The sequence below is a fragment of the Sminthopsis crassicaudata genome, chromosome 2, assembly GCF_048593235.1.
Source record: "Sminthopsis crassicaudata isolate SCR6 chromosome 2, ASM4859323v1, whole genome shotgun sequence".
NCBI classification, from domain to species: Eukaryota; Metazoa; Chordata; class Mammalia; order Dasyuromorphia; family Dasyuridae; genus Sminthopsis; species Sminthopsis crassicaudata.
In genome coordinates, this window is record NC_133618.1 from 184,108,429 (window position 1) to 184,129,777 (window position 21,349).

The 21,349-nt window shown below is 32.4% G+C and overlaps 1 protein-coding gene across 1 annotated transcript in view; it reads left to right on the plus strand.

Moving 5' to 3' along the window:
* Positions 1–21,349, plus strand: part of CSMD1 (CUB and Sushi multiple domains 1) — a 2,669,009-nt gene that overhangs the window by 2,211,059 nt on the left and 436,601 nt on the right. Inside the window, 1 exon segment of the mRNA XM_074287957.1 lies at positions 2,152–2,354. Coding sequence (XP_074144058.1) covers positions 2,152–2,354 — 203 coding nt within the window.

A 21,349-nucleotide genomic window follows, 5' to 3' on the forward strand; every position in this document is an offset into this window, starting at 1 on the left:
TTAGACACATTAAGAGTTCTTTGTAAACATTTCTGTTGGAGACTTAGTATATTTCATTGCTAAGCACAGCTATAATTTATATAATAAAGGTAATGTTAATATAAACATCTTTCAACAAGCAATATTAAAGACTGTGTTTTACATAAATTTTATGTGTATGTTGTTCCCTAGTTTTAATTGCTTTTCTGTAAGTGTAATTGTTTGGAAAACTCTTTGAAAGTGCTTCTTTTCTTTATTCTTACACAAGAAAATGAATTCAGTGGTTTAAACAATGAACCATATGTAAAGTTGAAAGACATTATTTTTCAGAATAATAATTATAATAACCAGTATTTATATAGCATTTTAATACATAAAACACTTTACATATATTGTGCTATTTGATCTGCAAAACAATTCTATAAGCTAAATGTGACTATTGTCACTATTTCACATTGAGGGAACTGAAGCATAGGAGTATAAATAATTTGTTACACAGCTAACAATTGTCTGTACCAGGACTCATACCCAGAACTTTCCAACTCCAATCCAGTTCTTTATCCACTGTGCCACCTTCAGAATTAGAATTATGTCCCTCCCTATGTCCCTAAATTCATGGATTTAGAAGTAGAAGCCAATTTTAAAGATCATCTAACCCAATCCTCTCATAGAAAAGGAAACTGAGATCCTGATGGCACCAAAATGTATTTAAGATTGAACAGCAAAGGGCAGAGCCAAAATGCCAGCCTAGGTCATCTGTCCCCAGCTGCAATACTCTTTCCATTACCTCATTCTTTTTATTCTGATGCCAATCTTTGAGTTCAGCAAAATAATGAAGGAAATAGATTCTGTCTTTGACTTTCCCAAATTTATACTTTTTTTCCTTTATCTCATTCATCTTTTTAGTAAATTTTATGCACTACTTTCATCATTTTACGTTATATTTTTTTCTTCTCTCATTGAAAGAAAGTTCATAAACTTTCTAATCTGTTATGGATAGTTTTCATCCCTTTTTCTCCCAAGCCCCAGAATACCCTCCATTGTCAACATTGCACATCTAGAGATAAGTTGTCCCCATTTCAAACCTGGTATTGAGTACAGGAACAGAGCTGTCCACATATTTCAACTGCAGCTGTTGTCTGCATGATATATCACAACCTTAATATTTATAACCCTACCTTGCCAACTCTCAATTAGTACCATGTTCTCTCTCAAAATGAAACATTCCATTTCCATTTGGTTCCATATAACTATGTAATAATCGATCATTACATAGGTTTGTTATTTTTAAAAGTAATCTTGAGATTTCATTGACAGTTTTGAAAGCATCATCTATTTTGTGGAGGAGATCATGATAAATAATGTATACTGTCATAATTTCTCTTCTTTTAATTTTTTTCCACATAGAGATGGCATTAGAGTAAAAGAAATATTACATGTTTTATGATGAATAAGAGATTTTTAATCTCAAAATATAGCACATGTAAACAAAGAAGTATGATTTATTTTTAATGTTTCAGGATGTGCATCCTGTTGTGAATTTAGCTACATTACTATTTATGCACAAGATATAAAAAATGAAAGTGCGAGAAGCTAAAAAATTCCCAAATCATGGATTTTCTTTGCTGTTATATTAGCTAAACTCTTTTACATGTTTATATCATAGCTCTCAGGACTATAGATCAGGTATAAAAATCAACTGCTGCATCTGAATTTTTTCCTTATTGAGGCATAGTAAATCTTAAATTACCATCAGTCAATCAAATAAAAGCATGTAAAATTATTATAGAAAAGGATGTTTGAGATATAACACATTTCCTATGTGTTGGTATGTTAAACATATTTATTTGGTTTTTAAGTGAATTAAAAGAAACTGATATAATATCTGATCTGATGTTACAAATACAAAATGTGTTTCTAAGTGGGAATTCACATCTTAGGCATCATTTTTCATGTTATATATGCTACCATCTAGTGGCGAACTGAAAAAACACCAATAGCATATTGTAGGTTTTTCTAGTCTATTTTTATGCTTCATTGCAATGAGAAACTTTTCCTTGATCTATGCTATGGCATAGTTATGCTTTATAATGGCCAGTTCTGAAATATGGGAGTTTTTAAGATCTAAAAAGGGATTGTTTTCTCTTAAATTTATATTTTCTTCTTTTGCAGTCTCCATTTCATTGTTTTTGATACTGAAATGGCTCATGACATACTCAAGGTTTGGGATGGTCCAATAGATAGTAACATTTTCCTGAAAGAATGGAGTGGGTCCGCTCTGCCTGAGGATATACACAGCACCTTCAACTCACTGACTCTTCAGTTTGACAGTGACTTTTTCATCAGCAAGTCAGGATTTTCCATTCAGTTTTCAAGTAGGTGGAACTTTCATTTTTCTTTAAATTTAAATTATGTTGGGGGAGGGTAAAGAGAAAGTTTCTTTTTCTTTTTTTTTTTTTCTTTTTTAAGTGTTGAACTAAGCACACAAATTATCCTAAGAGCAAATAATTTGAGCTTTTAAAACATTAGATTTGCCTAGTAGATGCTGGTCACTTGTAAAGAAGAACCTATAATTCACTCTAGTAATTATAAGACCATCAATGTTCTTGTTAACTTGGGGATATCAGAATCTAGATCTGAGTCCTTGGCTGCAGATTAGAATCTGGTACTAGGCAAAATTGTTAAAAATTAAAGATTTGTCTTTGTTACTTGTTTCTGTATTCAGCCTGGCCAAATCACAAATTCTTCCCAGATAACTATTCCATTCCATTAGGGTTATATTTTCTGATCTGGAACTCAACATACCAAAAAGAGTTTTGTGTGTGTGTGTGTGTGTGTGTGTGTGTGTGTGTGTGTGTGTGTGTGTATGTGTGTATGTGTGTGTGTGTGTGTGTGTTTTCCATCTTGCCTAGCTTAAAATTTATGTATTCAATTTCTCATTGACTTAGAGTTTAAGATATAATGAACAACTTAATAAATAATTCACATTAATTGTTCCTTTCATGTTCATTTCAATAGTGTTTATAATAATTACCCAAATGGTTGGAATTTCGGGAAGATGAAGGAACTAATTTTCCTTGAGTATCTTTCAATATTCCTGGAATACTACTATTAATCTTCCTCAAAGTTCATGTCTTGTCATGTCACCTTCCTTACTCAATAAACTCTAATGACTCCTTATCACCTCTAGAATCAATTATAAAATCCTCCATTACATATTCAAAGCCATTCATAATGTGGCACTCTATGACTTTCCAATATTCTTACACCTTATGACACCCTCACAAATTCTCTAATCCAATGTCCCTGTTGTTTCTCCCATAAAACAATCTTATTTCCCCATTTGAGGTATTTTCTCTATCCCCCTTCCTATGAATAGAATTCTGTCCTTCCTCATCTCAATCTCCTATCATATTGACTTCCTTCAAGTCCCAGATAAAAACTTATCTCCTACAGGAAGGCTTTTCTGACCACCTTATTTCTAATGTTTTTCCTCGGTTCATTATCTCCAGTTTACTTTTTATATACCTTGTGTATATAAAATATATAGTTGTTTTGATGTTATCTCCCCAATAAAGTATGACCTCCTTAAGAACAGGGACTGTTTAGTTATTTTTTTTTTCCTTTTTTTGTATCCCCAAGACTTAGCACAGTACCTGGCTCATGGGAGATAAATAATAAATGTGAACTTTGAAAATCCTACCTCAGACACTCACTAAATGTGCAATTCTGGATAAGACACTTTAAATCTCTTAGATTCAGTTTCCTCAATTGTAATTCACTTGTGTCACTTGTGAGCTATATTTGTGATAATATTATGGAATTTACCCTTGGCACTTAAATTATTAATAAAACTTTATTTGGAAAGTTATAAATAAAAATGAGGTGATATTTTCCATAACCACCCCCTTATAGTTTTATAGAGCTAAATTTCACATTTCCCCCCCACCCAGGCTGTGGTTAAGTGACTTGCCCAGGGTCACACAACTAGGAAGTGTTAATTGTCTGAGACCAGATTTTAACTTGGGTCCTCCTGAATTCAAGGCTGGTGCTCTATCCACTGCACCATCTAGCTGCCCCCTATAGAGCTAAATTTAAAAAAAAAAATAAAAAATAGTCATCTGGAAAAACAGAAGAGAAGAGAAAATCTCTTCTTTCATATTTTCTTGATTCTCTGTCAAAAACAGAATTATGTACAGTTTAAGAAAAAACTGATCTTCATTTAATGGCTAGCCCACAAAGCAGCTGGTATTGGCTCTTGCCTACTTATTTATATAAACTATAAGAGAAGTTAAAAATGCCTAACTATATAATTATAGAAAAGATACAAATACTGGGATAGATATCTTAGTGGAAAGATCAGTGCAACTCTATGAAAGTATATACCCCATATCCAGTATTGAATGTGAGAATAGAATTTATCTTTCCTGTATTAAGGGAGCAAGAGCTAACATTCTCACTTTGTTCAATTGTTTTCAGTCCTGTCCAAATCTTCATACTTCATTTGGGGTTTTCTTGGCAAAGATATTGGAGTGGTTTACTGTTTCCTTCTCCAGCTCATTTTACAGATGAATAAACTGAAACAGTTTCAAGTGACTTGCCCAGATTTATATAGCTAGCAAATATCTGAGGCCAGATTTGAACTTAGGAAGATAAGTCTTCCTAACTCCAGACCTGGCATTCTATCAATCAGCTGTGCCACTTAAGGTGTCCTGACCTTCCCATATCTACTCACTGATATGCATTCCATTCAACACTATAGGGACAGTAGGGAAAACTCCATCTTGTCTCTGTGATATTTACTCAGAGAGCTAATACCTCTGTTACCTAGTTCTTTCCCTTTCTGTCCTAATTACTGGCATATGTTGTTCCTTCAGGACATATTTCTTTGCAAAGAACCACAAAAGATTTGCATCATGGATATGACCACACAAATATGGCTTTAGTTTATTTAAACAGTTTATTTAATAATACTCATAGATCAAAATAAAATTATATATGTATAATACAAAACAAAAATATCCACATAATCTAATTAGGTATATATTTAAACAACTGCATGCAAACAAGGTAGATAGATAGTTACGTATATACAAATGTGAGAACTTGAGATAATCACAGCAGGAAGGCATTAGAATTAAAGAGCACCAGGAGAGGCTTATGTATGTGTATATACATAAATGGATACTTACATATAAACTACAATATAAACTCCAAACCTACAGTTTCTCAGTTACTTAGACTGAACTGCTTTCTCTTAGCCACTACCAATAGGATCCACTAAATGAACCTATTGATCACTTTAGTGTAAAAGATCAAAGTCTGGTTAGACCAATGGGACTAACCTGGGCTTTTAAAGAAGCTAAGATTCCTGTAGGTACTGATGATTGAATGAAGACATTTCAAGAAATAGGGGACATCTTGTGTAAATACACTAGGATGAAAGGAGGAATTTCAAGCAGGTAGAACAGATAGCAAACAATGTGCCTGGCATAGTGAGTGAGTAAAAAGCCTCAATGTGAAACAAAATTGGAAAAGTAAGTGGGAGGCAGATTTTAGAGATTGCCATATTGAAAATTTTATATTTTATTCTATCAGACATCTAAATTAATCTCTTTTCTCCTTTAAAAATATATTTATATTAATTAATTGTATAAACAACATAAATGATTGCCAGCAGGAAGTGAAGATCAGCCTCAGAATCAAAGCAACTTGGCCAGAGAGGCAGTCCTGACACATACTGGCTGCAGAACTTAGTCACTTAAAATTTCAGCTTCCCCAAAAACTGCTTTAAAAATAGAAATTGCAAGCCAGAAACTCAAATATAATTATAAAGACAATTTCCTCGGTGGAAGTTCCCTATGCCAATAAAATCACAGTTCCTTTACATGTATATGTTTGCCTGTTTAGAGAACAGAACTTCTTAAAATTTTCCCACTCATGACCCTTTTTATTTCAAGAAATTTCTATGAAACTCTGGATATATAGATATATACACATTTCTTTACTGGTAACAAATCTTAAAGAAATTTATTTTAAAACAATTCTTTGGGGTACATGCAATTTTACCATTTATTAAAGATAAGAGCAAATTAGCACACTAATGAGATGGATGTGTTTATTGATCTTTATATAAAGAATTACATTTGGCAGAATATTTGATACTTTCTGTTGCCATATTTTTGCCATCCCCATATGCAGATCACAGCCCACAGTTTAAGATGCCTTAGTACGGAGAGTTCCCAATGAAGAAACCCTTTCTAAATTTCTTGACCAGTGAAGATCAGCTACTCTTCTAAATTATAGTTTACCTGAGAATACTAAGAAGTTGAGGGGTTAAGTAACCTGGCAGCATACAGCCATAATGTCACCCATGAAATTTGAACTCAGGTTTCTTTGATTCCCAAACTATCTCTCTAACACTACCTCATGTTTCCTCTCTTGCAATATCTATTCCTTTTAAAATTAAAAAAAATAAAATAAATTGTACTTAAGCTAGATGAATAGATAGCATTATTGCAGGGAAACCTCTTTATATTAGTTATCTTTAAGTGGTTCCTGATTATATTTTGACTTCTGTGCCTTTGCTAAAGGCAATTATAAATAGAGGGAAAGTAAATTGTTTATTATGAAGGAAGAATTCCAAAGAGATTTTTCTATGTCTTTCCTCCTAGAAAGCTCTTTTATGTTCTATCTCTTTTTGTTCTGAAGGCTTTCCTATCACTTGGTCTGGGAATCACACATTTCAAAGGAATATTTTCTTTTTAGGTGACTGAGCAAATCACATAACTTTTCCAGCCCTTAGCTTCCTAGTTGAAAGAATGAGAAGAGATGGGTTTAATGGTTTCCATATCCCTTTTTAGATCCCACTCTATAATCTTGGCAAGAGGGTGATACATGGAGTAGGAAAGTATATATATATATATATATATATATATATATATATATATATATATATATATATATATATATATATATATATATATATGAGGTGATTTCTAATAAGCAAAAGCTTCAGCTCTATCACCAAATTAATGAGAATCTTGCCCCATTTAATCCTTACTCCCTCATTACCCCATCTTTTTCATATAGCTAATTAAATGTGGAACTTTTTAACCATACTAAAGGCTAATCTAATTTCTGACAAGTAGAAATATAAGAAATTAAAATAGAATCCCTTGTTCTGGAAATTGTGACATTACCTCCCCATCAAAATGACAATAAAATCAATCTTATAACTCAGTTGCAAGAAGATCCTAGGTTTCTTCATTTCTAGTAAAATTTTAAAATTACATATATGTGTGTGTGTGTGTGTGTGCTCAAATAAATCAAATAAATTAAGGAGATTTCTCAAGGCAAAAACAGAAAGAATTTTATTAAGATTTCAGGAGTCCCTCCCCACAAGCAGTTAGGCAAAGAGAAGCAAGGCCCACTTAACAGACAAGAATTATATAGAAGTCTGGGCTAACACTCTCTATAGGCTGTAGCCAGGACAAATGACCTCACATTCTGAGTCATAAATGAGGAAAAAAACATTCAACCCAACCACATCTTTAGGATTCCTAAATTACTTTATATGGGAGTTTCAATGTCAAGGTGGCCCCAACTTAGTCTCCCAAAGAAAAAGCCCCACTCCTTGTAAACCACTTGATTTCTGGAGAAAGAAACCTGGCCCTGGGGCACAGCCAACTTTCACTCAGTCTTTAGAACAGTCTCCACCTTGTGAGACAGTTTTCACAGTTCACTTCATTCATTATTGAACAGATTTTGCTAGGATATATCAAAACTTCTGATTAGACAGAGAGAACAAGAAAATCTACAAAAGGCCAGCCCTTAGAAAGATTAAAAGTTGAGAGTGATGAAGCCAAAGTTCAAGAAGTAGACAGAGAAAAAAAATGCTGTCTATGAGAGATTCAAAGAAGGTGAACTTATTCCCATTCTTTAATCTTGCCTTCAGGAAATTAAAAAAAGATAAAAAAGTAAGAACAATCATATTGCAAGTTCTTGCTAAGCTAATAAAATAGATTGAATCAAAAAAATTGAAAGGAAATTATGCTTTTATTTGGTTTCCACTTGTATCAGGTTTAAGAGAAAAACAGGTTAAATAGTGTCATCCTTTTGAGGATCTGCTCTTGACTAGATTCTGTTTCCTACTTTTTGAGAATTTGATTTTAGTAGAGGGTTTTGAGCTCAGGTCAGGGGGAATCTATATTATCTATTACTTATCTATATCTAATATATCTACATTATTCACTCTTTCTTTATGGATATTCCTGTTTCTAGAAAGTTATTCTTGCCTAGGGATAAGATATCAAAACCCTTTGCTTTTGGGATATGCAAATGGTTTTGGTATCTTTTTTTTTTTTTTTTTTTTTTTTTTTTTTTCTGTACCTCAGCTATGTTGAAGAAGAGATGTATATACCTTATCCTAAAGAAATCCTTCTCAATCTCTACCCATAGACATCATTAATTACAGTGAATCTCTATCCACATTTGTCATTAATGACATCAGACAAGGATTTGGAAAAGCTAGGATTTGTTTTTTGTTGTTGTTGGTTTTTTTGTTTTGTTTTGTTTTGTTTTGTTTTGTTTTGTATTGTTTTTGCTATAGAGAGGGGGAAACATATTAATTCATAAATACTCACAGTAATAGTAATCAATTGGGGAACAAATCCTTGGGGAAAAACAGCTGTCTATATAACAGAGAAAAGACTCAATTAATCAATAAATATGTATATTTACTAGAGACTAGAAAGATATTGTCCACTGGCTCAACAAGTATATGCTACCTGGGCTTGATAGAAGTGGGGAAAAGTGAAACTTCTTCTGGCTAATCTGCAATCTTACCAATAGATATATCAATGCTCAGCTTTGCAAAAAGGCTACTTCTGAATATTTGACTTGTACCCATGAGTTTTCAGCATTGTGGCTGAAGGGGATATTGAAGCTGACTCATCAAATAGCTGATTTTCTGCTGATCTTCCTTTTTTGTGGTGTAAACCAACAACATGAAAGATCTTCCTTCTCTATTTTAGTTCTTTCTCTCAGAAACCTCCAAAAACAGTGCCAGAAAGCCAAGTTCAAAGAAAGCACCAAAATATTGAACCCTGAGATAACACACCTCTACTTGAATTTTCCAAATACATAACAAAGTTCATTGTACGTTCCAGATTAATAAGACTTGTCTTTTCTCTTCAGTTTTTTGCTTTTTTTTTGCCCTGAAATACAAACTACATAAAATTGGTTCTCCCTGCTTTCACAAGGTAGGGAGAAATTTGTAGGATTCTTCTAACATATCTCTTTCTGTTTTGATTAGGGTTTATAGACATTTTTTAAAAACATAAATGTTAGCAAGCTATATGAAATGTATAACAGCTAATTTCTTTGTTATCTAGGAGAACTTAATGGGAAGAAGAAAATGTCTTATAAGGACATTTTTAAATTTTGTTCTGCCTGATGCTTTCTGAGGATTGTTTCTTGATATTGGATAGTTTTTATCTTGGATGAGTTTCCTTTGAATCTGGGTAGGGCTGGCTATAGAACTGTCAATTTATTCAGTATGTATTCATCATCATCAAAGGATTCAATGATTAGGCCTATATTTAACAGGAGGATTTTCCCCCCTTAAAAGTGAAAATCAGTAGGGCTGTCAGAGGAAGCCTACTATGAGGTTACTATGCCAATCTTTCCCATTCCTAAATACTTAGATCAAATTCAATATTCAGCTCCTTCAGGATTATGTTTTTCATGCAGGTTTCAGATGGCAGTGCCAGGTATTTGTATTTTTCTTATATTCTTATCTTATTTTATGGCATAATAGCTTTTTTTCTTTAACGTTAGGGAATAAAAGTCATGAAGCTATCATTAAGTAAGATATTCTCCATCAAATGATATGGCTATTTGTGCATATGTTCTAACCCTTTAATTATCTGAAAGTCACTGTAATAGTATATAATGTACTAATCAACCTCTTATCTTAGTTTCCTATGCTTCTCAGTGCTTCCCATAATGTTCTAGGCATAGTAATTTTAAAAATGTTTGTTGAATTTTGAATGGTTTTATGATTTTTGTGATTATGCCAATATCCCATTTGATTATCAATATTTTATTTTAATAACTTCTTTTTCATCAGTTTTAGGACATTGTGAAGAAAATAAAAAATAAAAAAATTTCATTCATCCTTGATTTAGTTTTCATGTAGTAATGGCCTTACATCTAGGTCTTATTAGTTCAAATAATGAATTCCACAAAATGGTCCCATTATTTGAAGTTATAATTATATATAAAATATAATCATTGGTTCCAGTCTAATGGATGTATAAAGTGCAAATTCAAATAAAGCAACTACTTCACCCAATTCATTACTTATACAAATTAAGATCTGGCTATATTTTAACAAAATTTTGCTTTAATAAAGTTTTGCTTCCTCCAAAGAAGGGCCCTTTTGCTTTGTAAAGAATCATTCTTTTTCTAATTTAAGTGTTTCTACTTTAAAATATATTTTATTATGAATAATTTCCATTAATTTTTATTATATTACTAATATTATTAGTTCAATAACAAAATTCCACTCGTTAAACAGATTGTTTATAGAATATATTTTTTAACCATAACAATTCATGAAAACCATCTATCAAATCAGCAAAATAATGACCCATACTCAAAATCCAAGTTCTTTTTCTGGTCTTGAGGCAATGCTTCTAGGTTTCTGAGGGACAGGGCAATCTCCCAAATTCAGGCATGCCTGAAGTCTAATTTCAGGTTAGTTTTAGAGATCTGTGTTCTAATGAAAGGAGTTAGGTTCTTTGTTTTCTCATTGGCTCATTAAATCCCTTGTCCCATCACTCTAAGAGAGTACTGATTATTCACATCTAGAACCAATCCCCCCCAAAAAGAAAAGAGGGTACTCAAAGTGTAATAAAATTAAAATATAAGAGAAGTAATTTATTCCTACAAACACATAAAATGCTAAATGTGAAGAATCACAAATGTGCATTAACAAAATAGAGTCACTTAAAATTCCTATTATAATCTGCAGGTATAATATTTCAAATGCATCAGAGCATAAAGCAGATTGTGATATTAGTGAAAAGGCATTTATTATTTCATATTGGTCATCCATATTTTCTTTAAAACCCAAATACAAATCTTTATAGAATGTTGTGCTCATCCATTTCAGCAGTCAGTATTCCCACAACTGCTAAAACTAAATCCTCCTTTAGTAATAGGATAGAGCACCAGACCTGAAGTCAGGAGGACCTGAGTTCAAATGTGGCCTCAGACACACCACTTCCTGGCTGTATGATCCCAGGGCAAGTTATTTAACCCCCATTGCCTCAGGGGAAATAAATATTCCTTTACATGGTATTTTTTCAATTTGAATTACAAGATGAAATATTCTTATTATTGAAAATAATAAGAAAAGGAAGAGAAAACATAGTTACTGAAAGTCTAATAAAAATGGTAAGTATTTAACTGTCAAACAATGCTTAGTCAAAATCAGGTTTTTTAAAAATAAATACTATTTATATTAGCTTTGACTATCATAATCTTCTGTGGTAAATATGATTTTTTTTTATTGGAACAGGATATTGTTAACTAGAAGAATGTAAATCATGAAGGCTCATAAGACATTTAGACCCCATTAAAGGTCCATTGTCTTGCCAGCCCAACACATCATGTAGAACATAAGGACATGAACTGACTAGTTCAATTATTTTCATTGTAATCAGCCCAACACTTTTCATTAAAAGTTAATTACCATTTAATCATGCATTAAAAAAAAAAGAAAATGGAGTTCAGCATACAAAACTGACCTTTATTCTGGGAGCTAAATACACTTATGTTGTATGTTATATACCTAGATTGTCAGTACATTTCCCTGGAAACAAAGGATAGAGGTAAAAAATAGTACAATGATTTTTTTTTGTTTGTTTTTTTTTGTTTTTGTTTTTGTTTTTCCTTATAAACTCAGAATACTTTTGAAGTGCTCTATTATGAGAACTAATACTGCTTTTAAAAAATCAACATCCTAGCACTAATTCAACATCATTATCCATTATTTATTATTATTATTTTGCTTCATTGAATTATAAGATTGATGATTATGGTTTTTAGCAAAAGAATATTGCAGGCAAAATAGGGGGATGTAGTTGATGAATATAAGGCATTCAAGTAGATATCAAAACTGCCAGCTGCCAGACAGAGTAGCCAGGAAGTAAAAGTAGGAACTAGGATGCCCAGTGTCTTTAGTGGAATAATTCTGAGCCATAAAATTGGTACCTTCTGGCTCAAAACAATTTGATCAGTTTCTATGAGTCCCCTCAGAAAGACTAGTGGGTGAGCCAGTGCAGCTGGGAGGCAGCAATGGCTCATGGGGAAAGGGCTGCCAGCTGGCCAGGATTATAAGAGAGAGAGGTCAGGTACAGCTGTGTCCAGAAGCTGGGGGGTGAGGGGAAGAGGGAAGGGAAATAAGTAAGTCATTATTTTACTTTTAAATAGATTTTATACTCCTAGAAGCATACCCTTCCCATAAAATAGCCTTCAAGACCCAGTATATTACAATCACATTTAAAATGTAAAAAACCAAAAAAATTAAACAGCATGACTTTGATTTAAATCAAAATTAAATGTGACAGGTCTTCATTTTATGTATACTTATTTTTGTAGAAATATGAATTTAAATATTTAAAAAAATAATTTAACGTAGTTGCCAATCTCAAACAAAGGGATTTTCAAACAGCTTGATGTAGTTGGAACTGGAAGCAATAATCAGTTTAAATATGGGTTTTGTAAATTGTGAAAGTATGCTATGAGGAATATTGAAAATTTGACTAAGACCTGAGCACTTGTTCTGAGTCGGCCCCTGTGCTCTGCTCCATCTTTTATTTTTCCTAAAATTAAAGTTTATTTAATTTTTACAAGGAAATCACAGATCTCTGAATTATATGAAAGGCAGGATTGAGAGAACTGTAACCTGCACTTTAGACTGACACTTTAAAAAAAAAAAAAATACTGTAATGGTTTGCCTATTAAAAGGTCAGAGCTTCCAGGAGCAGTCCCATCTGGCTCTGTCCAACAGGCCTGCTCACTGTTTTCCATAACATTTTGGGAAAATATATTCCATTAGGTTATATTTCATCTGATTTGGTTCAACAATGAGTCAGGATAGAAACTGGGTTAACAGCCAGATTCTGACCCATTGCATTGAAATACATTTAATTTGTCTCTATAGAATTTGCAAATAAACAAAGTTATCAAAACAAGCATATAGGTGATTTTATCTTAGCTTTCTCATTTGTAAAATGCAGTAATTGGGCTATATATCTAAGTTTCTTTCCAGATCTAAATCATGATCAAATTATCTCCCAGGATTCCAATTTCTTATTGGTAAAAAGGATAGAATTGTGTCAGATAATGTCTTCCACTTGAATAGGGTTAAATGCTATCATATATATTTTCTTGTTTGATTGATCCTTAAAATCCTCGGAAATAGATAAGGGAGGATAATTATTCTCATTGTATAGATGAATAAACTAAGGAACAGAGAGGTTAAAAAATGTATTCAAGATAAGATAGGACAAGAATAAAATATATTTTTCCAATTCTATGAATTGTAGTTTTTTTTTTTTTTTTTTTTGTTTGTTTTTTTATCTGTTCCTCTAAGTAAGCAAACATCATTCAAAATTAATTCCTCTCTCTATACCTGATGTATTTCATCTGTAAATTAGCACACTTGCACTAGATGCAACTAAGTGACAGAGTAGATAAAGGGCCTGTAATCAGGAAGAGGAAGTCAAATCTCACTTCAGACACTTAAGAGTTACTTGTGTAACTCTGGGCTGTGTGAACATTATTTGCCTTAATTTCCTCATTTGTAAAATATAGATGATAATAGCATCTGCCTTTGTTGTCAGGATCAAATGAAAACATTCTGCATAAGAAAAATGTTATACTGAGCAATAATAGAGGTCAGAAAGATATCAAGACTTTTTATTTTCCTTAGAGAAATACACTTTCTAAGATTTCTGCTTTGGGAATCATTTAAGGGAAAAGTATTCTATTCATTAATACTTAGAGGCTGAACTTTCCATATACCTTACCACATGTCATATTGAACCAAACTGAGGTCTTCTTATTCCAAATCTTTTTGTTTGTTTGTTTGTTTGTTTGTTTTTCTTTTATTCCAAGCAAGTTATTCTTAATAATAGGAAGTTAGGTTAATTACTTTTTCATCTTTATTTTTTTTACTTTTGCTTACCTTACTTCTTTTTACCACCAATAAAAGGGATTTTTTTTTTTTTTTTTTAGAAAATGTGAAATACTCCATCAAGTACTATATGTACCAAGTAAGTGCCTACTTTGTACATACAGGGTATTGTCACTATGATGAAGCAGAACAGGATGGAATTAAGGATTATTTTGTGTTTCTGCACATTCCATGGGTTGTTTTGATAGAAAAATAAAAGTTTTCATCCAGTCACTAGTTTTCTAGTAATAAGGCTCTCTCTCTGAAGCTAGGTTGACTGATACTTTTGGACCACATATACACATTCACACACACAGTCTGTCAAAGTGCATGGGGTTCTTTTTTTTTCCCAGGGCCTTCTTTTAACAGCCCAGCTTGATGGCATTTAGTACCTCTTCTTCAGTTGGAGGTTAGGCTACAACTTGAAGCATTTGTTCAATGATTTCAGCAAGGTTGATGATGAACTGGTAATATTTCCCTATTTCAGTTAGAAAATATTCAACCCATCTCTCCAGGATCCAGTCCTTGTCATTGAACAATACACTGAAGGTATTTGGTTCATAGTTTTCCCAGCACCACAGCAGCACTTGAGATTATTGTTTATCAGCATACAATTGAATCTCAGCTACCTTCTTGAAGAGCTAAAAATCCTGAATATTCCTAAACTTAATTTGCATTAATAGAGTTAAAAGTTGCCTTCTTAGAGACAAATGAGTATTTTGCTATTATAAAACCCATAAAATTCTTGTTTCTTTATCAGATTCTGAGTTTCCCCAGTGAATGGCCTACATTTAATAAATATTGAATAAAATGAATCGATCATCACATGGAATTTTATTTATCTTTCTCACTGAGAAACAGAAATTTAGCCATTAGGTTGACTGTTAAAATGAGCTGGAATTTTGTAAATTAATTTGGATATATTATTGAATTTAGTGGTTTAGTCTTAATTTTAGATTTGAAGGCAGTAAAATCTCTCTTGAACCTCAGATTCAAGGAATTCTTTTTTTTTTTGTTTGTTTTTTTTTTTATAATTGCTGGAAAAAAATATTGATTTTAACAGTTTATTGGACTGATCTATCAATGCCACTTATAAGTCCAAAAAGTTTCTAATGAAACATTGAATATAGTTTTGAATCTTCAAAATAACAAGATTGAATGTTGACCACTGTGACCAGCAATCCTCTGTTATAATTGGTGGTAGACATGATGAAAATAAAATTATAAATTCAAATTTGATTTGTCAGCTTTAATGTTTTGGGGTGTGTTTTTTAAAAATAAATCCTAATTGAAAGGGAGAGAGGTAGTGATTAGTCTAGTTCACAATGCAAATTAGTAAATGTAATTAAGATTTGTTATTATGGTCATGAATAATAATTTTCACATTTGTATGACATTTAATAGTTTAAAACCACTTTCTTCTTAATCTATAAGGAAGCTAGTTTGATTATAATGATTACCATATTATGAATGAGAAAATCAACCCTCAGAGTTTATAACTTGTGGATCATCATCAGGCTTGTTATTGGTGAAAGTATTATCATTTACAGTCATCTGCTGATTACACATCCCATGTACTGTCTATTATATCAAACTGCTTCCCATTAAAAATCCTTATATTTTTAAATGATAATTTATACTTTACAAAGTATATATATATATATATATATATATATATATATATATATATATATATATATATATATGTATATTATTTACAGAGTCCTTTTATATATTCACCTCATTTTGACAAAAATGAGATATGTTTCTCTCATTACTCTAGATTCCAAACATGTGAGTTTAAATATGAAAAAAAAAAAAATACTCCTCGGTTAGGTAAGTTTTAACCTCATATTTTTTAGAACTAGGTTATCATACAACTTTCTAGCCATTTCCAAACTATGCCATTTGTACTCTGGCCCTCTTCTACCTCTGCCATTGACACTCTCTTACTGGAACATATAACTCTGATAGAGATAGCTCTGATTTCACTACATCATGTCAGTTATCAAGTTGTCTTTGCCCTACTTACTTTTCTTACTCCCACTTTCCAAGTTTGGTGCCTTTTTGTTGCTCTAGAAAATTAGAATGTAAGTTCCTTGAGTCCAGGTTCACCATACTTAACAAAGTACTTGACACATAAGAAGCATTTAATAATTTGTTTGTATTCATTTGTTGTCATTTCTGAAATTTTACTTCCTGTTGTGTGTGAGAATTCTGAAGCAACATTATCAACATTATGGCCTAGCACAGACATCAGTAAAGATCCTCCTCACTCAGTCAATAATGTCTTAAGAGAAGGCCAAAAAACAGATATGTTGCAGATATGTTGCTCCCAACCCCAGCTATTATCTTCGCTGTTCAGAACTGGATGGTTCTGTCATACTAGATACATACACCCACCAATCCCCCCCCCAACCCACATACTTCTTACTGCCTTCTGTAAGTCATTTAAATTTAAGCTATATTGTACATTTTTATCTTAAATACATTTATGGGACAACCAGTGCATTAAGCTACCATTAAATTTATCCATGAATGCAAGACATTATTATCTCTCTTTACCCCATCATTCACTTGTCCTGTAGAATATAAGCTCTTTGAGAGTAAACAGTTTCATTTTTTACTCTTTAATTTTCTTCAATTAACATAACATTGGGCAAGTTAACATAACATTGGTCCTTGAACTAAACAGATGCTCAGTGGAATTAAATGAAATTTTCCCCATTAATATGACTATTTTGAATTGGTAATTCATAAGGTTGTTCTTTTTTCTTCATTCTTGAAGAGGACCATGATATCAGAGAGGTGATGCTATGACATGCAAGTGAATTTGGCTTTAAGTGAGGGAGGCTGTGCAAGGCCACCTGCCTCACTTTCCCCTCCAGAGAATCTGGGTGCAGTGGCAAGATATAGATCAGGATGATTGGAGATGGTCCTGAATGCATTGGGAGACCTTGATCTTTTTAATCTAAGGTCTTTAACAAGTCTCAATTTGACTGAGGCCACACCTATTCAAAGATGAAGGCTAGGTAGAAATTGAGATAACTAAGACCAATCTTCCTTCTTCCCTTCATCTCTTCCTTCCTTCCTTCTTTCTTTTTTTCCTCTCTTTTTTCCTTCTTTCCTTTCTTCCTCTCTTTCTCCCTTCTTTTCTACCTTCCTCCCTCTATCTTCTTCCTCCTTTCTTTACTCTGTCAACATAGGGTATGATACTCTTACCTACAAATGCTCTTAAAATGTAATTCATAGACTGAAGTAAAGAATAAGGAAGAGCATTAAAATTGAAGAATTCTGGAAAAAATGTTAACTGAAAATTAACAACAATAATTAGCATGAGGCATATATCTATGGAATCCAGGTTGAGTTTTGTACTTAAAAGCAAAGTGATCACATCTCAACAAGGTGGAATTGTTTCATATGTATATTGAGATTTCTTAACTCAGTAAATTCCAGTAGCACATTTAAATGATCATTAAACAAGTACTTGAAAACTGAGAGAACTCTACTGTGTTGAAATATTCTGGAGCCATTGACTCAGTCTGATGATTTACCAGTCCTCAAGTCTATGAAATGCATATTTTAACACACACACACACACACACACACACACACACACACACACACACGGTTTTCATGTCATAGAGAATTGTTAATAAGGCTTGTCCATCAAATAGTAAATTTTTTGTTACCTGAATTCCTAGATCTTTCTGGTCCTCTAGTTCACCCATCCAACAAACTCTCTCCAACTCTAGTGTCACTGAGTAATGCCCTTTAAATTAATGCATTCTTTAGGAAATAAATGCATATTTGCTCCTAAAGTTGTTTCTGTAAAGCCCTCATTAGCAAAGACCAGTGGGTTGGATTTTTTTTAATTTGTTCTTTTTTATTTGTTTTATTTTCTTTTTTTTTTCTTTTTTCTTCTTTTTTGGGAATAAGGAACTCAGATCCTTTGGGTAGGAAGAATGTTTCATCCCATTTCTTTTAAGTTTTGAACAAAAGTTTTATGAAGAATTGTCTTTGTTATTCACACTCCTACTCAAAAGTTTCTGACTTCTGTAGATCTTAACAGACATAATTTTCCACTCTTTTATCATGGCCAAATGTATGTGTATGTGCATACACACACACACACACACACATTTATTTCTAATGGGAAACATTTTAGGAAATCAGTGACCTCTTTTGGCAGTGCAGAAACCATTTAAGACCCGGTGCTGAATTGGACTTTCATCTCAAAGAATTCAGCATCACATGTGAGAGTCCAAGGATTTTTATAGGGCTTTAGTGATCAGGGGACACAAAGACAGAGGGAGGGGGATAAAGTGAGCATTGGTGAATAGGAATTTTCAGGAATGGACCATAAATCGATTCTGATAGATTGGGAGGTGAGCACCATAAATTCTTGATAACTTAGGAGGACTTAGGAGCCAGCATGTCTGAAACAGAAGATCTACTGAAATTAAACATTTACAGTTTATGACCCTAGAGTATCCATCCCTAAGTTATATCAGTCCTAATAGTCAGGAAGCGGAGTTGCAACCAGGGGGATTGAGGTAGAACAATTCAGATAAACTGAAGTAGAACAATTTAGGGAACTGAGGTACAACAATTTAGAGAAATTGTGACAAAACAATTTCTTGTAACAGGGACAATATATACAAAGGTAAAGAGTTCTGAGATGCAATGACAGGTTCAAGAAACCAGAAATAAGCCAGTTTGGCTAGAATAAGGAGTATATTAAGAAGAATTACATGAAATGAATAGAAAATCTGTCTAGAAACAGATTATGAATTGTTTTAAAATATGAATTATCAGTCATTTCATTCTTGGGACCTGAAAGAGTTTATGCATTAAAAAAAAAAAAAAAAAAGAAAGAAAGAAAGAAAAAAGAGAAAAGAAAAGCAGTTCTATTCAGTGGCTGGTTGCAATACATTAATCCATTCAATAAATCAACCATTAAATATTTATTAAGCACTTCAAAGTCTCAGGCTCTGTACTAGACTCTAGAGATAGAATTATAATGATCTAAATAATCCCTAGTGGCTAGGAGTCTATCGTACTATGGAAGAAACTGTGTACATTGTACAACCAATGTAATTCTTCTGAGAAAAGCAGGTGCTTCTGTCCAGTGTCTATAGAACTGCATCCAGGTATATAACACAGAAATAAAACAATTTTGCCATTTATCTATTTGATAGAAGTATTATAAGAGTCAAGGAGGTAATATTTTTAAAATCCAGTAGGCACAATAAAAGGAAATTGCTCTTCAAATGCAAAATATTATTATTGTTATGTCTTGAGAATATTAATAAAAAGTTACTATCTGAGGTTTTGCATCCCACTCAGCAGCTAGTAAAATCTCCAGGCTGGAAAAGAACTGGAGTACAATTTAGCTGGGATGATGTTCATCTTCCAAATACAATTTTATAGAATACAATGAGATAAGCAAGCCAATATCCCCATTTTAATGATAGCTCCATTAGCTTGACCACATATGTAAGGTTTCAATTACTTGTAGATTAAATATCCTATCTGCTGCAGGAACAAGCCAGATTGATGCAGTTTTCCTGGATGCAATAAAATTACATGGTGATAGTATCTTTAAGCTCAGAAAAGGGTTTTAAGAAGGATTAAATTAGGGAACCACTAGAAAAATCAACTCCCTCTCACCAAGCATTAATTAAATGAATCAATTATTATTGTTCTTTGTGATGTGGCAATTACTGATCTTTACATACACTGAATGAAATAAAATAAATAAGAAATGACACTACCCATTTTATAGAGGAGAAATTTGTCATTTGTAAAGGATTTGTCATTTGAAACATGAAGTACAAAAAGAATATGCTCGTCTGAAAAAAAAGAAAAAAGCAAACCCAACAACTATATTTCCACGCTTTAGGAGAGATTGAATGAATGAAAAAATACATAAATGTATGTTATATATACATGTAAACACATATGTTATACATATATCAATATGTGATATTTCTAATCAGCTTGAGGAAGTCTTTGGATTTAGAATTTAATCGATCATTTTCAGTCTTGCAGTGAATAGTTTCAACAATTAGAAGCCAATTTGTGAAATATAAATATGTCAGATAGTAGAATGCAGCAAACAATGTAGACAATTCTCTCTTAGAATTTTCACAGAAGGACAGAGACAGATCTATCCAGGAAATGGGAAGGTCAAAATGGGAATATTCTTTTTAGCATTTTAAAATAAATACAGAATAGGAGAGGGGTGGGGAGTCACATGCACAACAGAACATGAAAGAATATCCAAAATATAAAGCAATAAATTTTCTTTTCAAGAAAGCCTCTGTATTAAATCCTACACATTGTGTTCAGATAAATTTGTCTTTTCATTGCTTCCTTGTAGATTGTCTTTTGTTTTCTGCTGTGTACTTTTTACTTTCTTCTTTTTCTCCATTCCTCACCTTTCTTTTCCTAAGAAGCCTACAATTAAGTGGGATATATTTATATATACATGTGCACATATACACACACTTATATTTTATTCATCTTTATCATTATGGGTATCCTTTATTTCCTATCCCTCTTGATTCCTGTTTTACTTCTATTGGCTCCACCTTGCCCTCCTATTATTTAACCTATCTCTCCCTTATCCCTCCTCCTCTCTCCTTACTTTTTTGTTTTTATGAGATACTAACCATTCTCTTCTATTTCTTTAATTGTTTCTATTTTGTTATATTATTTTTTAATTTCTTACAACTTTGCTCGTCTCTTCTTGCCCAATTCTAGTTTTCAAGGAGATACTCTTCCTTAAAGTGTTGAATCTCCTTTTCTAGTTGGTTGACTTTCTTTTCATTATCTCCTTATTTTTTGTGGAAAGGGAGAGGGAATTTTTTTTTTTTTAGCTTTTCCCCAATCTCTCATTTTATTTGTAAAGTCTGGGTTTTTGTTTGTTTTTTTTTTTTTTGTTTGTTTGTTTTTCTTTGATTTTTTTTTTTTTTTTTAAGCAGGTGACCATTAATTTTACTCTTTAGATTAGGGGATGCTTCAGTATCCTCCTCTAAAGATGAATTATTCCCATAGTAACTTTTTATAATTATGTTTTCTTCTTTTTTTTTGCTTTTTTTTTTTTTTTTTTTTTTT